This window comes from Anabrus simplex, chromosome 4, assembly GCF_040414725.1.
Source record: "Anabrus simplex isolate iqAnaSimp1 chromosome 4, ASM4041472v1, whole genome shotgun sequence".
Classification (NCBI taxonomy): Eukaryota; Metazoa; Arthropoda; class Insecta; order Orthoptera; family Tettigoniidae; genus Anabrus; species Anabrus simplex.
The window spans coordinates 348,089,902-348,109,179 of NC_090268.1; the positions used below are offsets into that span (position 1 = coordinate 348,089,902).

General features: G+C 36.6%; 1 protein-coding gene across 7 annotated transcripts in view; it reads left to right on the forward strand.

The window, feature by feature from the left end:
• The window catches only part of Prp4k (Pre-mRNA processing factor 4 kinase), a 355,103-nt gene that overhangs the window by 241,229 nt on the left and 94,596 nt on the right, over positions 1 to 19,278 (forward strand). For 6 of the 7 annotated variants that reach the window (XR_010859850.2, XR_010859849.2, XR_010859851.2 and 3 more), the window contains exons 14-16: positions 7,026 to 7,132; positions 7,228 to 7,359; positions 11,759 to 12,006. Coding sequence is in view for 2 of the 7 variants with exons in the window: in XM_067145757.2 (XP_067001858.2) it covers positions 7,026 to 7,132; positions 7,228 to 7,359; positions 11,759 to 11,962 (443 nt within the window). In the remaining 5 variants the exon portion in view is untranslated. Of the gene's footprint in view, positions 1 to 7,025; positions 7,133 to 7,227; positions 7,360 to 11,758; positions 13,051 to 19,278 lie in introns of those variants that run through there. The other variant, XM_067145756.2, reaches the window with a different exon arrangement.

Consider the following 19,278-nt stretch of genomic DNA (forward strand, 5'->3'; position numbering starts at 1 on the left):
ACTTCAATCTTCAAAGAATATAAAAGACTTGTTTATAATAACCATAGCAACTGTCACTAATCCTTCACAGCACCATAATTTTCATATTTTCCAAAAAAACTACTATAAAATTCAGGACACCAGTAAGTGTATATTACAAAGATGACTTTTAAGTTTCATAACAACAGCATCAAATCTATATCAATTCAGAAAAAACAGAATTATAAAAGTACTAATACAGAGCTTCTCATACATGTAATAGGTACAGTATATATATTTGTAATTCATTATTATTATTATTATTATTATTATTATTATTTATACCTTTCATTTCAAGGTAATTTTCAAACCAAGATTTGCAATTATGAAATGATTCTTCTGAGGGTTCAAAATTCTCAAAACAAGGTAATATGCCGTATTTACAGTTACACTTGGCAAAGTTACAGATGCCATGGGCTCAGGATTACTTTTTCATTGCTAATCCAATTTTTTTTTAAAGCTTTGTTTGTTGAAATTGCATGAATTGTAGGAATGGTTTGGCATTCATCATAACTGATTATGCCTGTTGGTTACATTGAACAGTGATTTGCAATAAAATAAAATATGAGATGGTATGCCAGAATTGAGAAGAATGTTGTGACTGCTTACCTGAAGATCCACATTTGATTTTGTAATTTACAGTTGTTGTTGAAAACTGTGAACATGATTCGAAGGTTAGATCACTTAATGTATCTCTTTTTTATGCTCGGCGATTGCTTTTTCCATTCGTGCTGGACTATATAGTGCTTTTATCTTCATCACCAATTTGTTATACAGTAAAATCTGTCCTCAGCAGATATCCAATGGATCAGATTTTTTTTTCGCTGTGTGCAGGATTCCGGTTCGTAAAGGTGGTTACAAAATAACACAGAATTTATAAGTGCATACCTCCGTTAGATCCAGCAGTATATTTATACGACACTTCTATACACTAGTTCATCAGCTCTAACATAAATCTGTTCTTACTTAGAACCTCCTCACAGTGCACAATAGTACAGTATGCATACTTATTGAATGTTTTATAGAAATAACACCTATAGTAATACTGTACAGTACTGTCATTTACTTCTTTCCAGAATTGTATGCTGGACGCAACAATCCCTGGTAGCATGGTTCTGAATTTAAAATACGGGCTAGGCAAATAATGTTGATAATTCTGTGTCATTTTTCATTAGCAAAATAGACTGAATATTCTTTATGGCTGATAGGGAATGTCAGTAGGACTTCATGTTATATAAACTCTCTTCTTCTTCATCTTCTTTCTTATCTTCACCGCCATAAATTTCTGTTCCTTTTCATGGAGGTGATGGGTGATGAACTGTTTGATACTTTCTAATGCCGCTTCTGTCTCAACTTCTAGATCAATGTCCATGTAATCTTCTGCACTGACATCAGCATAACTATACTGTTTGATAGTTCGTTGTAGTAATCAGTATCTCGGCCATCTTAGATCAATTTGGAATACATATGTACTGAAAAGGGTTAGGAAGGAAATTTATATATATTTTTACGTTTATAGTGACAAAAATTTCCATCAGTTTCCACATCAGACAACTTCCGCTACGTACAGGTAAACATAAATGAATAATTAAACCATAATTCACAGGACGGGAGAAAATTTTCTGATACGGACAGTTTTCCAGTTCATAAAGGTTCCTCTAAAGGCAGGTTTTACTGTACCATGAATGAATTTGTTGTTGTTTTTTTTTTTTTTTTCATAAAAGATTTGAAATTATTGTTAAAGACATAGTGTATTTGTTACTTTTTTTTTTTAATTTGCTTTTCGTCATGCTGACACAGATCTTATGGATGCTATGAGATAGGAAAGGGCTAGGAGTGGGAATGAAGGAATTGTGGCCTTAATTAAGGAACTGCCCCAGCATTTGCCTGGTGTGAAAATGGGAAACCATGGAAAACCATCTTCAGAGCTGCCGACAGTTGGGTTCAAACCCACTATCTCCTGATTGTAAGCTGATAGTTATGTAACCTAAACCGCACAGACACTTGCTTGGTTAAAACAGGAAGTTTCCTCGAACTAATAATAGATAACAATTACAACTGCATTCACACCACAACATATAGAAGAGTGTTGTGTGTTCAAAGATGGCATTACTGTTTCCACGTTTACAACATATGATAACTACAAAAGTACTTAGAGATTTTAGAAATTAATCATTGTCATTATCATCATTACCATCATAGAACCCCTCCAGTGTTCCGCGTAGAGTGGTTTTGAATGAATCTCTGCCGTTGTTGTCTGTCCAGAAATGCCTCTTCTCTCACCACAGACTTCCATTTCCCTCCTCTTCTCTCAACATCCTTTCTCAGCTGGTGTAGCCATCTTTTCCTAGGTTGGGGCCGATGACCTTCAATGTTAGGCCCCTTAAAACAAGCAGCAGCATCATCATCTTCCTAGGTCTTCCCACTGGCCTCCTTCTTTTAACCCTTCTTTCTCTGCCTGCACATGATGTCCTTGTGCCAGGCATTCGCTTTTCAAGTCCATACCATGTTAGTCTTGATGTCCTTAGCTCTTTTCTGTTAAGTCCACTTCTAGTTCCATTCTGATGTCATTGTTCCTTACACAGTCCTGGGGCCTATTCCACAAAGGTATGGTCTTGTACATTACAAGTAAATTCTCTAGTAACTAGTACAAATACCAGAGTATCTGTTCCACAAAAGAATTTTCTACAGTTGTACTTTACATACAAATTACCAGTGAATTTTTATGGGTGTGTTCCACGAAAGTACTAGTACTTGTAACTTACTAGTGAATTGAGAAGTATTCTCTACCAGTGAAGGGACAATAATATATAAATGTACTAGTGCTATTTAAATATGCTTATTTCAGATATATTTTCATAAATATGTGGTCTAGCAGTAGTGATGGTGATGAAAATGAAAACTACTGTCTGTACAGGAAAAGAATAAACTTCCAGTTTAACACTGTATTTGAATACAATGAACATTTTAGGTTAAGCTCAATACAAGTGGAAGAACTTTTGATAGATATTGGGAATAGGTTAAAACATCCTATGAACTGAAATAAATCTCTCTCTCTGCTAAACAATAGTTACTAACAACATTACATTGGCTAGGAATTAGTGGTCAGTACCATTGTATTGCAGATATGCATGGGATGGCAAAATCTTCTGTCTGTGGTAGCTGCAATAAATGATATAAAATTTCCTCAACTTGTTTGTTGGCCTGAAAATACTGAACAAACATGTTCCAAGAAGGACATTCCTGGAATCATTGAGCAGAATATCTCTTAAATACGTCCAACTTTTCCCCTCAAAAGCTCCATGAGCTTTTCCCAAGTCAAATATTGCTATCCAACCATATATTTTGTCTTGTTTTTTCAGACTCTCGCTGAATGCACCGAAACAAATATCTTTCCTTCTTTCTATTTCCTTCAAAATGAGTGTTTCTCTTGATATCATTTTAACAATTCATGCAGAGTTTGCAATTTCGTAACAATTAAGTTTGGCGGCCGAATATTGTTATTAGCGGCATCTGATTCCTAAATGACAGGCCAAGGTATGTCAGACTGTCATGAAACATATGCGAGGATCGCGGAAGAACAGAATAGGTGATAATAACAGAGTAATTTCCTATCATCAAAGAAATAAACTAAAAAATAAAATCGTAGCATTAAGAAATTCACAGGAATATTAGTTCTTTGAATCTTTGTTTCATAAGTTACCTTAAAATACGATATTACGATAAATGAGGCAGGCATAACCTAATTCAGCGAATGGAATACGAAGATAAACAGCTGATTCATGCTATGACGTAGTATGTTTATTGATATGTCGTCACTTGTAAAACTTGTAACAATTCACTGGTAATGTACAAGAGACTTTCAATCTTTTGTGGAACAGAAATGTACAACTCCATACATTACAAGAACGCACACTAGTAACTTGTAATGTACAAGACCATACTTTTGTGGAATAGGCCCCTGGTGTGTTTTTTTGGAGGGTAATTTGTAGAAACATTATTTTGCATTCCTGCAATTTACTAAACTCTCTCTCGGCATATATGTTTCTAGACTGTATGTGAGAATGGGCGCCAAGCATGACATACAAAGTCATCTTGGTTCTCATTGGCACCTTGTTATCCCAAAGTAATGTCTTACAAGGTAGGGTAATAATACCTTTTGTGTTATCCTCTGGAATTTGGTTTTCACACCATATTGCTCTCAAAGTATTGTATAGCCACTGCACTCTAGGCATACCTGCTCCTCTGGTGAAGTCCAGCTGACTAATTTTAATTTTGTGCAATTTCCACCTCAGACCAAGTAATTGGAACATTATCTGTCTTCAGCCCTTCTTCCACCTTTTCAGTAGTCTTTCCCTCATTCAGGAGTGTATCAAAATAGGTTGTCACTTTGTTTCTAATCTCTTGTTCCCTCCTAACCATATTCCCATTTACTCTTTCTATTGCTTTGATGTCCTCTTTGTCAGATCTCTTATTCTTAACTAGGCTGTACAGCATCTTTGTGTTTCCTTTACCATCTTCCTGTAACTTTTGGGTAAATTTACCCCTCTGCTTCTCCTCTTCTCTCACAATCCCTTTTACTTCTGATTTCATATTTTGGAATTCTTGGTCTATTTTTGAATTTTCTCCTCATCTTTCAGTTGCTTGTTGTCACGATTTCTTGCTTTTTCAACATCCCTCACTTTTTTGGCCTTATCTAATTTTTCTATTACTTTCAATCAGCATTCCACCAGGACATTATTTTATTCATTATTTTCCTGCTTGTTTCTCCATACACTTTTTTTGCACTACTGATGAAACTATTTTTAAAATTATTCCATTCCTGATCACCACGGGTGGATTCAGATATTGGATACTTGTTTTTGATCACTTCTTGGAACTTCTGCTTACAGTCTTCTTCCTTTAGCTTTCATTGTTTAACCCTTATCTAGTAATGCAAGTTTCATTACACTACTAGTCTTGCACGGAGGTAATCTCCGGGGTTGAAAATCTGCATCATTTTCTTCCTTTGAAATGTTGTTTTGGCACTGCACTCTTTTGGGCTGAGAATTTTATTCTGTAAGATGACACAACTTCCTCCCATACATTTAGCTGTTCCTGCACTTCACTCTCACTGTTTCTCCATATTGATAAATCATCTGCAAACAACGCTGCTTTCATTCTTCTCTCCCAAGTGGCCTGTGCTACCTTCGGTATTATATCATCTGTCACCACTATAAATAGTAGAGGTGAGAGAGCATCTCATTGCTTTACACCATTTGTTAACTTAAACCATCCAGTTCTTTTGGTTCCGACTTAAACGCAGTTTCCGCTTCCATCATACATATTTTTCACTCTTGTCACTACCTGCCCATTTACTGCTTTTACTCTCATAGCTTCCCAGATCTTGTTTCTACGGACACTGTCATATACCTTCTCTAACCACCTCAATGAAACAATTAAAGCTCACTCACTGTAATCAACTTTAACGCACACCCTGGGTAGAAATTATCCAAGACTTGCATCAGCACACAAACATGTCACCGGCATGAATAAGACAAATGCTAGTAAAATATCAAGCAATAACAACTGTTTTGGCTGTGCGGTTAGGGGCACGCAGCTGTGAGCTTGCATCTGGGAGATAGGGGTCGAAAACCCCACTACAGTCCTGAGGATGGTTTTCCATCATTTCCCATTTTCACACCTGGCAAATGCTTGGGCTGTACCTTAATTAAGGCCATGGCCTCTTCCTTCCCACTCCTACGCCTTTCCTATACGATCGCCGGATCGTCGCCTAAGACCTGTCTGTGTCGGTGCGACGTAAAGCAAAATAAAAAAATAAAAAAATGTTTGGAACAGTTCATTAAGGAAAGTAGCAAGGGGTAGAAGACAAAATAATCCTTCAACCAAGAATCATTATCAATTAATTTTGCGGTGGGTAAAATTTACTCACGCTTCTCCTAACAGGTTATCAAATAAGATTGTTATTTGTCATAGTTTTTATCATGTTAGCGCAATTAAGTGCTCACGTTATAATTAAATTTCAACATCATTTTCTTTTCACTTGTACTGTATCCCAGTAGTCGCTGATTCACTTATCTACTTAGAAGGAGCCTGTACATAGCTCACTGTCAGAATAGATCACGGTGGGGAAACAATATGCATGTGTGAGCGAGACATCTTCCTATATTGAGGCCACTGTACTTGAATACTTTCCACTACAGAGTCACTCCAGTTCATTCAAGATTGTCCTGTAGCTCTCTTTCGAGCAATTATTTTCTCGAAGGCCTTTGTCATAATCCTCTCATTTCCTATTCGCATCAGGTATCCACACCGCCTTACCTTTGCTCTGTCAGTTCTTTCTTGCAATTTACTTATTACACCTACTTTTTCCCATATATCCTCATTTCTTATTTCGCCCCATCTGGTCTTTCTTATGTGCTCCTTAGAACCTTAATTTCTACTGGTTGATAATGTAAGCAATTGTATCATCTTAGTTATTTATATTTACTTGAAGATCAGCTATTCTATGAGTACCGAGTGGGTTGGCTGTGCGGTTAGGGTCGATAGCTGTGAGCTTGAATTTGAGAGATGGTGGGTTCAAATTCTCCCCTTCGGCGGTCCTGAAAATGGTTTTCCGTAGTTTCCCATTTTCACGCCAGGCAATGCTGGGGCTGTAACTTAAGGCCACGACCACTGCCTTCCCAATTCTAGTCCTTTCCCAGCCTTCCATTGCTGAAAACCTTTGATGTGTTAGTGCAGTGTTAAACTACTAGAAAAAAAATTGTACTACTATTTTACAAATAAGTAGCTGTTCACTTTACTTTGTTGATATAGCCATAATTCATATTTTATCATTGGGAGAAAAACTGCTAGTTGGTGAAACATTCTCTACAAATGTTCTGTGTGGAGAAAGGCTCTGAAAGTTTCTCTCTCTCTCTCTCTCTCTCTCTCTTTTTTTCTTTTTTTTTTTTTTTTTTTTTTTTTTTTCTCCTAGAATGTACATGGTAATTATTTTCTTTTTGTAGTTTTAGGTATTCCTTATGATTTTGGAATAGATATGTGGTCTGCTGGCTGTACAATTTATGAACTTTACACGGGAAAAATCATGTTCTCTGGGAAGACAAATAATCAGGTATGTATCTTAGAAATTTTTAAATTAAAAGCACTTAAGAGTATCTTTTGTATTATCTCTAGGAAGTTAATGTCTTAATTTCGTCTTTTTTTTAGATGTTGAAATTCTTCATGGATCTCAAAGGGAAGATGCCAAACAAACTCATAAGAAAAGGAACATTCAAAGAGCAACATTTTGATGCCAATTGTAACTTTTTATATCATGAAGTTGATAAAGTTACAGAAAGGGTGAGTTATAATAATAACATTATTGGCTTTACATTCCACTAACTACTTTTACGGCACTTTGGCATCTCTGAAATATGTAAAAGTAGTTAGTAGGATGTAAAACCCATAACATTTTTTTGTTTGTTTGGAGCCACATATGTTCTGAAAACAGTGCATGATGATCATAGTTATTCAAAAAACCATTAGTGACTTACGAGTTGAACCACAAAAGCAGACCCGGCCAACTGCTGGAAACTGATGATAATGAGGAGGAGGAGGAATTGAAAAAATCACAGGTGAAACTCTGGAAATGGGGATTCTATGACTTTCCCCCCTGCTTAATTTACATAAAAGATCAGCCTAAAGTATTTTCATTGTTGCTTAAAATTATGCTTTACATGGTATGAAAGCAATAATAATAATAAATAATTTTGTGTGGTTATTGTTAGGCATACCCTGTGATAAGGGTGAGTTGGCATTTGCTGTGTATAGGAGACTACGTGTGGTACAGGATAGCATTGTGTGTGGTGTGAGAATTGCAGGAATGTTGAGGACAGCACAAACACCCAGTCCCTGAACCGAGCGAGTTAACCATTTAATATTAAAATTCTGGAATCAGCCAGGAATCAAATCTGGGCCCCTGTAAACTGAAAATCAGTGCACTAACCATTCAGCCAAGGAGCCGGGCTATATAAAAGTCAAGCCCGATGTTACAGTGGTGTCTGTAACATACTGCTTACATCATTTTGCGGAATCATTTCACGTCCATGTCATTAGTGTTGAACTGTCGCTTGCGGCAATATCTTGATGAAATATAAAATTATTATTTGCTTGAAGTTCACTGCACAATATGTAATTTTAACAGATACTTGTAAATGCGATACTATTGCAAGTATTGGAGCTAGAATAAAATATTTACAATGCGGAAGGTACAAGGGATGGCTTAAAATGTGCTGTTGCCTCTCTCTTGGCTGTGTCAATAAACCGGGCTGACAAAGGGGCTATAATGAGCAACATTTCACACCCTTTGTATTAGCGCTTAATAAATCCTACAGGAGGCTACTCTGATGCTAAACGTTTCAAATGTGGGTTAAAATATTCTTATCTCTACGAAATTCTCTGAATTTAGGCAGCGCTCTCACCACTTGAGATGTTTTAGTAGGTTATTATTTATCACAAAAAAATAATGTTGTACATGTTACTCCTGATTTCAGTTCTGCAATTTTATTTCATCATAATTATCATCATGCATTTACTTCAAAATGTACAAGAAAGACATTGTAAGATGACCAAGCAACACTTCCCCTCCCTTTTTCCAGTGAACAGAGTTATTGCCTACAGCAGTCCCCTCAGTTCCCTGCTTCGCTTTCGCTCTCAACTGAAGAGAGTTATTGCCTACAACATTCCCCTTACCCGCCGCCCTTACATAGCAACCACTACTGGAGCAAGGCTTCAGTCCAAATGTAGCCGCTAGAAGTAACAGAGTATAGATAAGAAATGTGTTTTTCCACCAATCAATACAGACATTTAGCCACTTAGGTTAAGCACAGAAAATTTTCTCAAAGTTACTAAGGTACCAGTGAAGGACTATTACAATCATAATTTGTCTCACTTATTCATAACATCAACAATTCACAATCATTGACAAGTTTATGCCATGTAAACAACTTGACTGGTGGCCTTTTTTCCTCGTTAAACTTGGATCAAATGTTTTATACAATCAGGCCTTAGAGTATGAATTAGTAATTAGATGAGATGTAAAGACATCTTGTAATAAAATTGAGTTACTGCTGGGTATTTCACTCTAAATTCCCTTCAAATGCTGCATGAAATGTTGGAATTTGAAGCTGGTGGCAGCATATAATGTGTATTGATTGGTGGAAAAACACATTTCTTATCTATACTTTGAACCTGTCAATACGGAAAATGAAATTTATAAATAATAGTAGAAGTAACAGACGTTTAGCCACTTAGGTTAAGCACAGAAAATTTTCTCAAAGTTACTAAGGTACCAGTGAAGGACTATTACAATCATAATTTGTCTCACTTATTCATAACATCAACAATTCACAATCATTGACAAGTTTATGCCATGTAAACAATATTGTACATATATACACATGGTTAAAAGTGATTTGTTAGAATCTGAGGATGTTCTTGTAGCATGAAACATCATTGTTTGTTTACTAGTGTTCTCTCCTTTCTTTTTTACAGGTATGTTGTAGTGTTATATGTGTTACAATTAGGGTTTTTGACAGACTGAAAAGCTTTAAAATTACACTGATATAGGTCGTTCAGATTTTCCCTTATATTCTCATTTATTCTTTGCTGTCTACCCATCACTACACTCTCTTATTGTTCTTCTGCTCTTTTTTTTTTTTTTTCCGACTGGTATTTTATGACCACCAAATTGAGATCAGATTCCCTTGTCCTAGAAATGTTTTGCGATCTTGGATTTCCTTCCTGAAACTCTACCTATCCATTATGTAGTCTTCCAAATGCTATCCTGTGTGTGTGATTGTTTTAGAACCAAGTATTTGCAAGGGTTATTTTATGGTGTTGTATTTCGTATGCAGTACTAGACTGAGAGAGAGAGAGATGGGGGGGAGGAGCATTAAAAATTGAAATATAACATAGAAACCAATTTAGGCTCGGTTGTATGAAGACGTCTGACCGGAGATCAATTTAGAACCTAGTTCTGAAAATGAACTGAGTTTACAACTTCATCACATTCTACAAAACTGAACTCGGTTTACACATGTGTAGTTCAAATGTAATTGGAGTTCAGAAAAGTGGATATTGCAACACCGCAAAAGAAATGAAATACGAAATAGCTTTGCCCGTTGGATAATGCTCATCTCTTACATCGCTCCTATATGACCTTCCCTTCTCAGTCATTCTCTTCCAACCCCCAGTGGTATTTGCTTTCTAAGGCCTAGGGAGCTTTTCATGACTTCCCTTTCCTTAGACAGTGGGATTGATCTGGCCGTGACTGTCAACAAATGAAATACCAATTTGCTTTGCCCCTTAGATAATACTTACATGGTGAATTGAGCTGGCCGTAACTGTTGACAAATGAAATACAAATTTGTTTTGCCGCATGACTGTCGATAATATTGCGATCTCGCGAAGTAAACATGCTTTGTTGTGTAAACTTGAAAAATCATTAAAATAATTCATTAATGAAGTAGTATTATAAAACTAGGTATTAGCAATGTGTTTGCATTGCAGTAGGCTATTGTTTATATGGTATACAAATAACCTCATGTGTGAAAAAATGTATCCAGCGATCTTTAACAATACTACTTGAATACTAGTATTTTACATATTTATTACTCACCTCGATATTGTTATGGTATTATTATGCAGATAAGATACAAGGAAACACTTCTTCAAGGCTTCAGGTCTAATTCAATGTTTAATATGAATGATGATGATCTAGGTTCAAGGAGACTAACCAACGAGTATTTGGCAGTCAAATCTGAACTTCGATCAAGAAGAGATGATCTTAGATTAGTGTTTATAAAGCGGAAAATCGAAGTTCAACTTGACTGGTGGCCATTTTTCCTCGTTAAACTTAGATCAAATGTTTTATACAACCAGACCTTAGAGTATGAACTAGTAATTAGATGAGATGTAAAGACATCTTGTAATAAAATTGAGTTACTGCTGGGTATTTCACTCTAAATTCCCTTCAAATGCTGCATGAAATGTTGAAATTTGAAGCTGGTGGCAGCATATAATATACTGTAAGTGTGCCCACATCACATTTTCACATCTGCATTCTCAACTGTTGATATCCTTATATCATTCCTTTCCCCTTATCCACAGGCTTACACTATGTGAGTGTGAATTGTTAACAAAAGGGACCTATCTTAATTTGACATTGATTTCAGGTATGCATGCCAGGCTCATCTTACATCGCTCCTATATGACCTTCCCTTCTCAGTCATTCTCTTCCAACCCCCAGTGGTATTTGCTTTCTAAGGCCTAGGGAGCTTTTCATGACTTCCCTTTCCTTAGTCAGAACCATCAATCACAAGGGATCAGAACTTTTTCTCCTGTGATTAGTGGTAAGAGAGGCTAATAATACCATTGTTTTGCATCTGAAAACCACAATCACCCTGCACTCAAGACATAGATTGTTCTGTAAATTGTTGTAATTAGTAGCTTATTCTTACAAACAATATGGACTGTCTATTCAGCTGAATCTGCCAGCACGCATAACAGGAGTCTTTCTTATATGTGCAGATTGACTCCTGAATAGCTGATATTAAGCCTTGCGAAAAATTCCTACTTCAGATCTTGAAGCTGTAATGAAGATAAATATATGTATATTGTGTATTCATCTTTCCAGGAAGCTTCATATTATTCTGGTCATGTATAATCTTGGACATTTTATTTTCCATTTTTCTTACAGGAAAAAGTTGTGGTAATGTCAACACTGAATCCTTCACGAGACTTATTAGCTGAACTGATCGGCAATCAGAATCTTCCTGAGGACCAATTAAGAAAAGTTCATCAGTTGAAGGATTTGCTTGAGAAGATTTTGATGTTAGACTCATCAAAAAGGATTGCTATCAACCAAGCCCTTACGCATCCCTTTATCCAGGAGAAGATTTGATGTGTGAGAGCAAGAAGGGGTTGATGAATGGTTTTTTATGAGAGGTAACTAGCTGCGTCGGCTCAGGAGTGCCTCCGGTTGATTAGCAATGGGGGAAGAAAAGGCAGAAATATATTTACTATTGGTGTCTTCTCAGTAATATTGTATTTTTGTGGATAAAGCTCTTAATAGAGAGTGACATAGTCTTACCAGGCCAATATTATTTTTGAACAATGATACACTTAAGTAATGTATATATGAATATAATTAATTTTGAACAAATTTGTTTAAAACACGTCATTAAGAAGACATATACAACAAATGAACCTGTATATATTTTGTCATGCATTTATTTCATACGCACTATTCTTGGAATGGTAGAATGGGGTTATTTTATTATCGTATCTCTGAAGCGATTTCCAGCTCTTCATTTTAATTTATTTAAGGAATTAGTTCTATGGTTTTATTTTCATATTTCTGTGATAATGCGATTAAAAATGTATTTAAATTATAGTTACAGTTTCACATCGCTAACTCTGTGCGTGAATGTGGCACATCAATATCTTTTCTGTTGCTTGTCTCAGTTATTTAAATAATAAACAAAAATCTTAATCATGGACTCTGTAGACTTACTAAATATTAGTATGTCCACTGTAAATACAATACACATCACTAATGGATGGAAACAAAAGTTGATTACGGATTAAAATATTCTTTTCTCACTTGTAATTGAGGCTCTAGATTTTAATTTCTAGTGTGTGATGCTTACATTAGCAAGCACTGAGAATTAAAAAAGAATCGAAAGAAAGGTCAACTTGTCAGGACAAAAATGCAATGAAGGGGGAAGAAACTCCTCACTCTGAATTTTGCTCTCCTTTCTTGATAATGTTTTTCACTACACTACTTTTGTTTTATGAAATTTTAACTTTATTCCTATTCAGTTTGACCACAGGGAAACCTAAGTGAGGAGAGATTTTAATCCGTACAGGTACAAGAACATTTTTTAAAGAAATATGTCAAAAAAATGTTTTCAGATTTAAAAGGAAACCAAATCAATTAAGTGAAGACCTGTATATTATTAATGCTATTAAAGTTGTATTTCTATGCTATATTATTTTAATAATTTGTTGAAAATGGAGGATCTGCAAGGACTTCTAAGTTCACTTGGAACTATCATACTGGAGTATTAACTTACTATTTTACCTTTAATTAGTGAGAATATTTTTGCTCATACTCAATATAAGGTTTTAATACTTAAAACTGATTTCTTGAAAGTAGCCCTAGTCTTTTCTGTCCAATCATAATATTTGGCTTTTTCACCTCGTACCTTGCATTCATTGTTTTTTGTCAGCAATCGAGAAATTCCCATTGGCGAGTAAAATACTGCGAATATCCAATAGTGTGCTTCGTTTGTAGTTTTTATCGCATTTAGTGTACAGTTCTTGCAGTCATCACAGTGCAGTAGGTTATTACCCAACCTCAATGTAACATTCAAATATCTTCGCTCTCAGAATAGACATGAAATTAAGATTTTTCTGTGTTGAAGATTGTTGTAGTTCACAGTCAAAAATTCAGAACACCTTTTTCTCTCTTGATTGTATTTCTATTCATTTGTTTGCTGAGTGTTCCCTCCTTCAGCTGGAAAGCATAATCTTCTGATTTATTGTTGAAAGTTTGTCGTCAGCAAAATACTCTTTCTCCTCTAAATTAACTTTCAACTTATTAGGTTGTGAAAATTAAAAATTCATCAACTCTTTCTCCTGTATGCTTGCAAATATGCACTAATATTGAAAAAATATACACAAAAAACAAGTGTCCACTGTTATATATGGACGCTGTAATACACCAGCCTTGTGAGTGTAGATTTACCGGCATGTTTTTGTTTTCACTTTACAGTTTGCTTTACACAGCACTGACACAAATAGGTCTTATGGCAATGATGGTGTAGGAAAGGGCTAAAAGTGGGAAGGAAGCGAGCGTGGCCATAATTAGGTTATAGCCCCGACATTTGCCTGATGTGAAAATGGGAAACTATGGAAAACCATCTTCAGGACTGCTGACAGTGGAGTAACTCTTGTAGGGCATAATTTCTGGCACCTCAGCATCTTGGGAGACCATGAAAGTATTTTTGGGACATCTTCCCCCCAATTTTTGTAAAAAAAAAAACAAAACTAGGAAGTGCTTTTGTGCAAGGAAAAATCCATAACATACTGTAAGACTTCAAGACTTGGGGCCGATTGCAGACACGATGACTAGTTTTAAGCCTTAGGCATCGTCTACCTAAACAACGTCTAAATCATTCACGATCTTCCATTGCATAAACAATGTTCAGTCGATGTTTAACTAGACATCCCTTAAAGTTTCAATTTTGGTTTGAAAATGGAGACTGAAGTATCTTTCATGTAACTCTTTGCTTGTCGCAACCAATGAAATTCGTCGGTGCGTGCGCCGAACGCCAGTCAGCTGTTTGTCTTCCTACACATTACTCAAATATGGCTGAGCATGACTTGCCCACAAATAAGAGTATCGCTTTCGGTGCAAATTAAATCTCATAATATTATCGACACTAAAGCGACACGCCACCGTACAGGGAAGTGTAGCTTTCATTATAATGTTGTTACAGTGATTGTAATCTACTCATAAATACGGTAGCTTCGACGAAGGGAAGATGAAGCAATAGTAATGTGTAACCGAGTGTGTTGTATGGGCCATATAGATGTAGCTTGCATTCTGGAGATCGTAGATTCGAAACGCATCATCGACAGCCGTGAAGATTGTTTTCCGTAGTTTCCCCATTTTTACACCAGGCAAATACTAGGGCTATTATAGCCACGGCTCTTCTTCCCCAGTCTTCTTTAAACGATAATCACCACCACTTGCCTTTTCCTATCTGATAGTTACCGAAAACCTATGCAATATATATGTAAAAATCCCATACAACCTACTTTTTAGTTTTCACTATTATGTGTGTTTACTTGGCAGTAAATATAAGTGAATCTCTCCCAGTTGATGTATGTGACAGCCCTCAGACGATCGGGACACGTAATTGTGATATGTATGTAGTCGAAGTGACCTATAATTCCATGGAAATTACCCCATGTATATAATAAAATATATCGATTGCCAAGAATTGTATTCAAGTTGACATTTACCGGCCTGTCACTTTGTCAGTCTCAAGAAACAAGTCTCTCGTAAAGCGGAACCTTATTTTTTTATTATCTCCCCATGCATGTCAAACGAATTGCTGCGATTTAGCAGCGGGCGACCCACAGAGAGGCCGTCGGACTAACCTTCCTTCCCGGAATCGTCTCAACATGATAATACAAATTACATATTTCACGGTACATAACCTCTGATTGTAATTTACTCCTGTCATTTGAGGTTAAACAGTGCTCTCGGCAGTGTTTAAACATGACCGGTTGAACATCGGTTTTAGACAGTGTCTAAGTGATAAATAACGTCTCTGCAATGCGGCAGCCATACTTAGGCATTGTTTAACCGTAGACATCGTCTAAATGCCGTTTCTGCAATCGGCCCTTATTATTTTACTATGTTCAAGATGTTTGTAGTTCACAGTCAAAAATTCAGGACTGTACTCTCTCTCTTTATTATATTTCCATTTATTTGTTCGGGACAGGACATAATGTTGATGTCCAGTTCCTTGGCTGAATGGTCAGCATAGCTGCCTTCGGTACAGAGGGCCCCGCATTCGATTCCCAGTCAGGTCAGAAATTTTAACTGTAAGTGGTTATTCCCCTGGCTCAAGGCCTGGGTGTTTGTACTGTCCCCAACATCCCTGCAACTCACACACACCACATACAGTATAACACTATCCTCCACTACAATAATACGCATTTTTTCATACACGGCAGAGGCCGCCTACCTTTGTCAGAGGGTCTGCCTTACAAGGGCTGGCCAGGCTAGCAGTAGCCACATGGAAGGGGGGAAAAAATTAAAATAATTTAAAAAAAAAAAGATAATCCTATGGCTTCAACTACCATGTACAGGCATTTTCATTTGATGTCATCTTAGCTGCCTGCTCATCAATTTCATCAGATGGCAGAGTAATACGGATGTCTCTTGGACGACTTGTGGCTGTGTTGTAATTAATTTTGTCGGGTGAACACCAAATCTGTCACCAGAGATCTTTTACATGCCAACATCGTACAATGTGGAGTGCCAAATGGACATTTCTCTGCCCTTCAAAAATACAACTTTGCCTGGTTTGAACCAATGATCTTGGGATCTGGAGGCCGGCACACTACTGCTGATCCATAGAGGGAGTTGAGCATATTAAAATACGTACCTTCTCAAATGTGAAATAATTAATGCCATTAGAGGTGGACAAACCAGTAGCAACTACAAATGGTATATTGATGGTCTTGCTACAGACGAGTCTACGATCAATCGTTAATTAGCATCAGCTGTTTAACTTGTGTAACAAAACAATGTAGCATACAGTGTGCTGTAACTTAAAATTGGAAATAGAGTAGAGCAGTAATTTTTAATAAAGCAATTATTATTACAATTACTGTAAGACTTGCTGTGTAACTTCAGTATTTCAAATTATTTCTATCCGTTGCAGAAACACTGTTTATCAACACAACCAACTAACTACTGGATGCATTCTAACTTCATTTGAAAAGTGTCCCATTGTGTCAGCATTGGAAGTGTTGAAAGATGTTGGTTTAAACTCTTGAATTTGAACGGACTAGCCCGTCCTTCATTTCTCATTATCACCAATAACTTACACATACCTTAAAAATACTGCTCGCTGTCATCCCCTTTACATATACTTTATGGAAATAATTGCTGTCCTTCAGGGAAAATGTACTGTGAGGTCCTCACAGCTGACTGGAGCGGCAGTGGGTTCTTTACATGCTGCAATGCATCTGACGTTAAGATTTTAAATATTACAAAGACAATCCTTGTTGAAAATGAAAAATCTATCCATTAAGGGGAGATTTTTTTTTTTTTCCTCCAAAATTTTAAGGCAAAAATTGGGTTGTGTCCATTATGCTGCAGTGGCCATTATGCAGATAAATACAGTAAATTGATCACTAACTATATTCTAAAATAATGAAAGAGACCTTTTAAATCTGTTGAAAATTATTAATCACTGTTCATAGTTAAGTTTTATCACCACAAGAGACAGCAAATGCTCAGTTAAAAGTTGCACCTATTTTCTCTCAAAATGTTTTTGTTGGAAAACAATTGTATTTAGTGAATGGAGTTTCTTTTCCTTCATATGCTATTTATTGAATATTTGACTGCCTCAACACTTCCAATGCTGGCACAATGGGGCACTTTTCAGATGGCTAAAAAATGAAATTTACTACTTTGAGATTATCAGCATAGTAAACAGCAGACATTCTCCTAACTGCTGCTGCCCAATATAGGAGCTACAGCCGCTCCTAACCTGGGAAAACATGTCTAATTGAAAGCTCATCCTAACTAGATGTATTTACTAGGAGGATAATTAAACACAATTTGACAGTTTGTAAAACGTTCAACCGTCAGTACGGATCAAATATGAGATTTATAGTCTGTAAAGCATAGTGCTGTTTGTGAAAAGGAAGAAACAGTGTCATTTTTCATTTGATCAAGCATTTCGTGTGACAGCATTGCTTTTTTGTACGTCTGTCAGTAGATTATTATTATTATTAACCCAGTGGCTTTCTTTTACATGGGAAGGAAGAGATCAAATGAAGATCAGCAATAATGCAAAAACATATGAAAGCACAAAGGGCCACAGAGAGCAGAGAAGTAAGTACGTCACAAGTCGCTGACAGGTAGAGGCATGTCTATGAATGTCTCTCAAAATTCGGGGAATAATATGATGGGTGAACAAACATGTAATCATGCAAATGCCAAGTGATTGTAGTACCTGTTGTTGACGGGACAACTAGTAGTTATATATTGTTGAGGGGTCAGAGTAAGGAGTCCCTCCAGCAGATCTGATCATTGCATTTTTCTTCAGCTTTAATAGTGTCCCACATCCCACACCTTGATGGCCAATGCAGACTTCACTATGTGTCTGCATCTTCTTCTGGTAAACCCATTTCATTTCATTTCCTTGTGGTTTAGGTCATGTATTTTTCTTATTATTCTATTTTTCATGCATCTTCTGCATGTGATTATATTGTCTGAATTTGGATGATCTTGGGGTATCTTTGTTTACCAACTTCAGCCATATGTCTTTTCCATACTCTGTCCTGTCTTTTTTTTTTTTTTTCAACCATACTGCAAATTAATCACATTTCAGGTGATTGGATCCTGTTCTCCAAAAGGCCCACTCCTCATCCATAAATTATCAGACAATACCACAGCTATGAAAGTCTGACAGGAACTCGAAAATTAGGCAGTTAACGGAGCTCTGGTGAAACTCTGAGCGAATTAAGTCACGTGTAGAAGTATACAAACATCAATAGGAGTAGATAAGAGGATAAACACAATGACAGGTCAGTGTGGAAAGAGGGTGCAATAGGAAACAAGGACAAGGACAATCTCCACAACTTCATACATTGCCGTCTGCAAAGAGAAAGGCTCTTTTCTCATCGATCCCAATTTTTCTTCTGATCCCCTAGCAAACTCTTTTCTGCTTTCCACTGTCTTCAGAAGGACGGACCTCAACATTCCTTGATAGCCTATCTTGATGGTTCAACAATAGTAATAATAATAATGGTTTTACATCCTGCTAACTACATTTCTATGGTTTTTGAGATGCTGGGGTGCCTGAATTTTGCCCCGCATGAGTTCCTTTACATGCCAGTAAATCTACCATCATGAAGCTGACGTTGAGCACCTAATACTACCAGACTGAGCCAGGATCGAACATGTTAAGTTGGGCTCAGAAGGCTAGCGCTCTACCTGCTGAGCTATTCATCCTGGGCCTTGATGGTTCTTCAGTCTTGATGTGGGTAATGTGGGTTGAAAAGAAAGCTGGCTTAGATGAAGGTCTTATGGTTACACGGTTATTGTGAGTGGTATTCCCCAGGTATTTTTGCATGCTCTAGATATTAACTTATTTCAAGCCTTAAGATGCTTAGCTTAGTTCTGTTCAAATAGTACTTTCCATTACTCTATCAGATGCAAAATCAGATTGATGACAAGATAACCCAAGCTCCTCATTTTTCACATAACTACGGATTTAAATTGTCAATAGAAGCTGTCTACCTGGTACTAGACTGCCACAGTTTTCAAGATATTTGAGTGAAAAATATTGGATAAATTTGAACGAGGTTGTGTCAAGGTCATGGCCATGAGTTTAGACATAAAATATGTACCATTAAGGTATTAAAACCAAAACCCACAGCACTTACGCCCTTGAAAGGGCT